Raw genomic sequence first — 5,713 nt, forward strand, 5'->3', positions numbered from 1 at the left:
GGTGACAGGTATGATGGCTCAAGAGTGGCATGGTTCCAAATCTGTTATTACTCTCAACGAGATCCCCTTCCTGGCCTCCCAGATGCCACGGCTCCAGCAGACAGGCCACTCTTACAGCAGTGATCCTGACGGCTGCCTGCTTGTCGGTGGGCCTCACCACCTCTCCGCCCACAGAGGCTTCACATTTCCAGGGCTCGTGTCAGACCTGGGCTGGACCTCATCTGGAAGGTCTGAGCCACCCCAGGTGTCGGGGGCCAAGAGCCAGCAGAGTGTCCACAGGGCCCAATTCTAGACATTGGACTTAGGGGCTGAGTTGAGGGGGATCTCCTTGAGCTCCGTCCGCATGCACAGGTACTCCCCGATGACGGCCATGAGCGCAATGCACACGGCTTGGACCAGCCACCAGGTCAGCGCCGAGGGGAAACGGGAGCTGTAGACCCAGCAGCCCAGGAGGTGAAAGAAATGGACAGTAACAGTGAAATCCAGACACTGCTTCCCTCGCCGGATGAAGTACAGCAGGCCCAGGGCACTGTGGGGAGAGGACAGCAGCGAGTCGTCACTGGGTTGTCCTGGCCTCAGACTATTTGGGGGTAAGAACAACTGGGACAGCAGCGAGGTCAAAAGCAAGCAAGTATGAAGCAAGGGTTGTTACAATATGAGATGCTTAAAGGAACCCGGCAGGTAACGTCAAGAGCGACTCGGACGGAGTAGAAGAAAACAAAAGCACGCGCTTGATGATTCGTGGCAGCTGTCTGTCAGGGATGCTAACAATCGGTGCGACACCCTGACGGTGCGTGGGCTCCAACTAAAGTGGAGACAAAAGCTACTTGCATCTAGGTAAATCTTGTGCTAGAAGGGTAGCCTGGAGTTAATCAATCTTACCATTACTTAAGAGAAGCCGGGAGCCAGGCACAGCGGCACATGCCTGCAATCTCAGTACTCGGAAGGCTGAGAGAGGAGGTTCGTAGGTTCGAAGCCAGCCTCAGCAACTTTGTGAGGCTTTAAGCAACTTAGCGAGACCCTGTTACAAATAAAAAATAAAAATAGGGCTAGGGGCATAGCCCGGAGAAAGAAGCCAGAAATCAAGACTTTTAAAAATGCACTGACTTTCAACTAAGTGAGAGAAATGTTTTGTTTTGTTTGTAAAACTGGGAATTGAATGAGGGGCATTCTACCTCTGAGCTACAGCCCCTTTCTTTCTTTCTTTCTTTCTATTTATTTATTTTGGTGGAACTGGGGATGGAATCCAGGGGCCTTCTACCTCCAGGCTACACTCCCAGACCTATTTTATATATTTTTTTGGAAACAGGGTCTCTTAAGCCAGTGAGGCTGGCTTCGAACCTGTGCGATCCTCCTGTCTCCGCCTCCCAAGCGTGGGGATTACAAGCGTGCGCCACCACGCCCGGCCACTATTTATTTTGAAACGGTCTCACTAAGTTGCGGAGGGCCTCACTAAATAGCTGAGGCTGGCCGTGAACCTGCGATCTTCCTGTCTCAGCTTCCCAAGTACTGCGATTACAAGCATGCGCCACCATGCCCAGCCAGAAAAATGTTTAAATATCACATGTGAGCTGACATCTGTACAAGCCAAATAGTACATATCTGAGAGACACATTTAGGTCAAAACCAGCCCACCCATTTTCAACCTCCAATGTAAGGTCAAGAAAAATAACAGTGTATAAGGTGTCACTGTGAGTTCTTGCTGGTGATTAACTAATTTAATCCTTACAAGTCTGAGGTAGACAATATTACTAGCCCAACTTCACTGATGAGGAAAGTGGGGCTTAGATTAACTTGTTTGATCAGTAGTTTTACCAGTAGCAGTAAGGCTGGTATTCAAAGCCAAGGGAGTCGGCCCTGGCCTGAGGTCTTGATCCCTGTGCTACACTGCCTCTCAGGAGATGGGCAACAGGCACGAGTGGCCTCAGACACCACCTAGTCCAACCCTGTGTACAGATGAGGAGCCTGGGGCCCAGAGAGAAGGCAGGCAACTCGGCCAAAGGCACAGCAGGAACAGAACCCAGTTCCTCTAGCTCCCAGGCACACGTTCCCTCACCTCACACTGCACCAGCGCAGCGCTGAGATAAGAGCTGTCGTGCAGCAGCACACGCAGTGACAGAAGAGCTCTGCAGCTAGTCACAGCAGCAGGAAGGAGTCCCCCGAGAGAGCCAGGCCCAGAACTGGCCCGTCACCCTGCAGTCTACCACACCCCAGGAGCAAGTGCCAGCAGGTCTCGTGTCCAAATTTAGAAAGTTAGTCCCAGCGCGAAGACCCCAACAGCTGGAGAGCAAAACTGGTGGTACTCACCAGGTGAGAGCGTTGAGGACGAAGGACATCATGGAGAGCCGGCCTGGAGGCGTGGAAAAGCCCAGGATCTAAAGGGAAATCAGAAATGGAAACATGCTGGAGAAGAGACCTGGCAGAGCCCCGGGCTCCAGGATCCCAGCAGGCGGAAGGCACAAGCGTCCCGCCCCGAGCACAGAGGCCATTCCACCTTCGACTGCACTGTACAGCAGCCTATTTCCAACTAGGTACTTTCACATATGTCCATTATGGCATCTCATTTGATCCTCATAGTAGGTGGAAAGGGATTCTTTTTCTTATTTTACAAAGGAGAAAAATGTTGAAATGAGAGCCAGGAGTGGTGGTGCACACTTGTAATCCCAGCATTCGGGAGGCTGAGATAGGAGGATCGCAGTTCGCAGACAGCCTCAGCTACTTAGTGAGGCCCTCTGCAACTCAGTGAGACCCTGCTTCAAAATAAAGAATAAAAAATAGGGCAGCCAGGGGTGGTGATGCATGCTTGTAATCCCAGCGCTTGAGAGGCTGCGACAGGAGGATCACACAGGTTCGAAGCCAGCCTCAGCTACTTAGTGAGGCTCTCAGCAACTTAGTGAGACCCTGTTTCCAAATAAAATATAAATAGGTCTGGGAGTATAGCCCGGAGGTAGAAAGCCCCTGGGTACCATCCCCAGTACCAAAACAAAAACAAAAAACAAACAAAACAAAAAACAATGTCTGGGAGTATAGCCTGAAAGTGGAAAGCCCCTGGGTTCCAAACCCAGTACCACACACACAAAATAAAGAAAGTGAAAAAAAAAAAAAAAAAATGTTTGCTAGCCAGTCATGGTGGCACATGTTTCCAATCCCAGGACTTGGGAAGTTGAGATAGGAGGCCAGCCTCAGCTACTTAGAGAGGCCTTTCACAACTCAGTGAGACCTTGTTTCAAAATAAAGAATAAAAAAATAAGGCTGGGGATATAACTCGTAGGTAAAACGCTCCTGAGTTCCATCCTTAGTACCGCAAAAAAAAAAAAAAAAAAAAAAGTAAGCCAGGTGTGGTGGCCAGCATTCGGGAGGCTGAGACGGGAGGATCGCAGTTGGCAGAGAGCCTCAACAACTTAGTGAGGCCCTTTACAATTCAGTGAGACCCTGTTTCAAAATAAAGAATAAAAAATAAGGCAAGGGGTGTAGCTCGGAGGTCGAATGCCCCTGGGTTCCATCCCCAGACCTGCAAAAAAAAAAGTCTGCTGACCCCTGGCTTACAACGCAGGTTGCATACATTGGATGGCTCTTCAGCACAGACTAGGATCTCCACATTCCCTTCCTAAGAGGATAGAGGCTCCGGAGAGGCTACTACTCAGCACCCGGTAGGTGTGCAACCTCCACCACCATTCACATCAACTACTGAATACCAAGCATCTGCACCACACTTCCAGCTAACAAAGAAAGGCTTTTAACACCCATAACCTCATATTAGCCTTACAAAAGCCTCGAAAAGCCTTTGTTAGGAGCACTACCTCTTCGGGGATAATAACTTGCCCAAGGGCTCTGCAAAAAATAAGTAGCAGGAGAAGATTCCATTCCAGATCGTCTGACTCCACCAACTGCTCATTACCACAGACCACAGCTGTCTCTCAGATTTAACAACCTCTTGGGCCTCCAGGACACTTTATAAAACATTCTCATTCTTCAGCCCCTCCAATACTGGGGATGGATCCCAGGGGCATTCTACCTCTGAGCTACACCCCTGGACCTATTTTTTTATTTTGAAACAGGTTCTCACTGAGTTGCAGAAGGCTTCACTAAGTAGCTGAGGCTGCCCTTGAACCACGATCCTCCTGTCTCAGCCTCCAGATGCTGGGATTACAAGTGTGCACCACCATGCCCGGCTTGCCTCATAACATTTTACTGAGGGTGCCATGACAACGTTTTTCTGCCTACTTTCCAGAAGAGGAAAAGGCTCTGAAAGGTGAAGGCTTCTGACAGCTAGTTAATGTTTGAGCCCAGACTGGACTCTAAGTTCAGGCACTTTGTAATGCGGTTCACAGACCTATTACAAGTCTCATGATGCAGCCAGGAAAAGAAGTCCAGAGAGGTAACACTACTTGCCTCTGGTCACACAGCAAGTAAAGCGTAAGTTAAATGAAGACCTGTCTGGTCACAAAGTCCAGGCAGTTTTATTGTACTTCCCTGAATACCCCTTTATCTACTCCTCTCCCCAGTATGACTCCTGAGAATCGGGACTCAGGGGAATGAAGTTGCTTTCCCCAAGTCTCAGAAAGGAGACCTACCAGAGATGCAGGGACGCGGGCCTATTTGTTACAGCATCCAGGCCCTTTGACTCTATTATCAGTCATTCTACTTTACCGATGGGGCAGCTGAGACTTAGAAAAGTGAAATCTCTTTCCCGGAGCCACAAAGGCATGAATGTTACTCAGCTGGGTCTCGAGCCCAATAGTGTCGGGCTTTATGCAACTGGGGCAGGTGAGGCCAGACCCCATCCCGCGCCAGCCCAGGGACCCTACCTCAGCGTCGAACATCTGGTCCAGCGAAGGTCGGCTCCGCACTAGCGCGTCTACCAGCGCCAGCCACAGGCCCAGCGAGCCGTAATAGACGGTCTGCATGAGGACGATCTGCGACAGGATCAGCAACGGGTCCCACACGTAGCTACGGAACTGGCCCGCCATGCCGGCCCGCGGGCCCCGCCGCTGCCCGCGCCTCGGTCAGCACCACCGCGCCATGGGCCCCCGGCCACCCGCCACCTGTGGGGACACACACCGGACCTCAGCCGGGCCGGCCGTCGCCTTGGCAACGCCGCCAGGCCTGGAGGGAGGGACCCGGACCCCGGGGCGAGCCCATTCCGGGAGTTGGGGGAGGGCGGGCGGACAGACCCATCCCCAGCCCATTCCGGCTGCTCCGCGGTCCCCGCAGCCGTACGCAAGTTCCTCTGGGGTTCACTCACCAGAGACCGACTCAAGGATGAAACGTCCGTGCGCCGTGCAGCCTCAGCGCCCGAAACAGCGCTGACAGACAGGAGCATGGAGGAGAGGCCCAACCGGCCTCGAGAGGCAAAGCTCCAGCGACTCGAGGGGCCGCGGAGCTGCGTGGGAAGAAAGCGCTTCCGGGGCCGGCGCCGGAACGCGCATGCGCGGTGGGCGTGGCCTGTGCCCAGCCCACTTAGAGGATGCGTGTGGCGGGGACAGGGCTCTGCACATGCGCAGAGTCGCGAGTGAAGGCGAACGGAAGTGAGGCACAAAGCGGTAGAGCTTGCGTGCCCTCTAGAGGGGAATCTTGAGAAAAATAGGAGGGCGGCTTGGGGCGAGGGGAGACTGGTGGAGGGTGAAGGGAAAGAAAAGTCTGGGTGTTTACAAAGTGATAAACGTTGACTGTTTTCAGCTTAGAGTTCCAATGTTTTCTTCTCCTAGTTTTT

At 52.4% G+C, this 5,713-nt stretch overlaps 1 protein-coding gene across 1 annotated transcript; it reads right to left on the bottom strand.

Moving 5' to 3' along the window:
- Positions 1 to 288: 288 nt before the first annotated feature.
- SYS1 (SYS1 golgi trafficking protein) lies at positions 289 to 4,970 on the bottom strand (the record flags this gene model as incomplete). The annotated part of the gene is made up of 3 exons (XM_080716186.1): positions 289 to 529; positions 2,308 to 2,375; positions 4,809 to 4,970. 3 exons carry the CDS (start codon positions 4,968 to 4,970, stop codon positions 289 to 291), a joined length of 471 nt encoding a protein of 156 aa, XP_080572312.1.
- Positions 4,971 to 5,713: the final 743 nt, after the last annotated feature.

This window comes from Muscardinus avellanarius, assembly GCF_963383645.1.
Source record: "Muscardinus avellanarius genome assembly, chromosome: 19".
NCBI lineage: Eukaryota > Metazoa > Chordata > Mammalia > Rodentia > Gliridae > Muscardinus > Muscardinus avellanarius.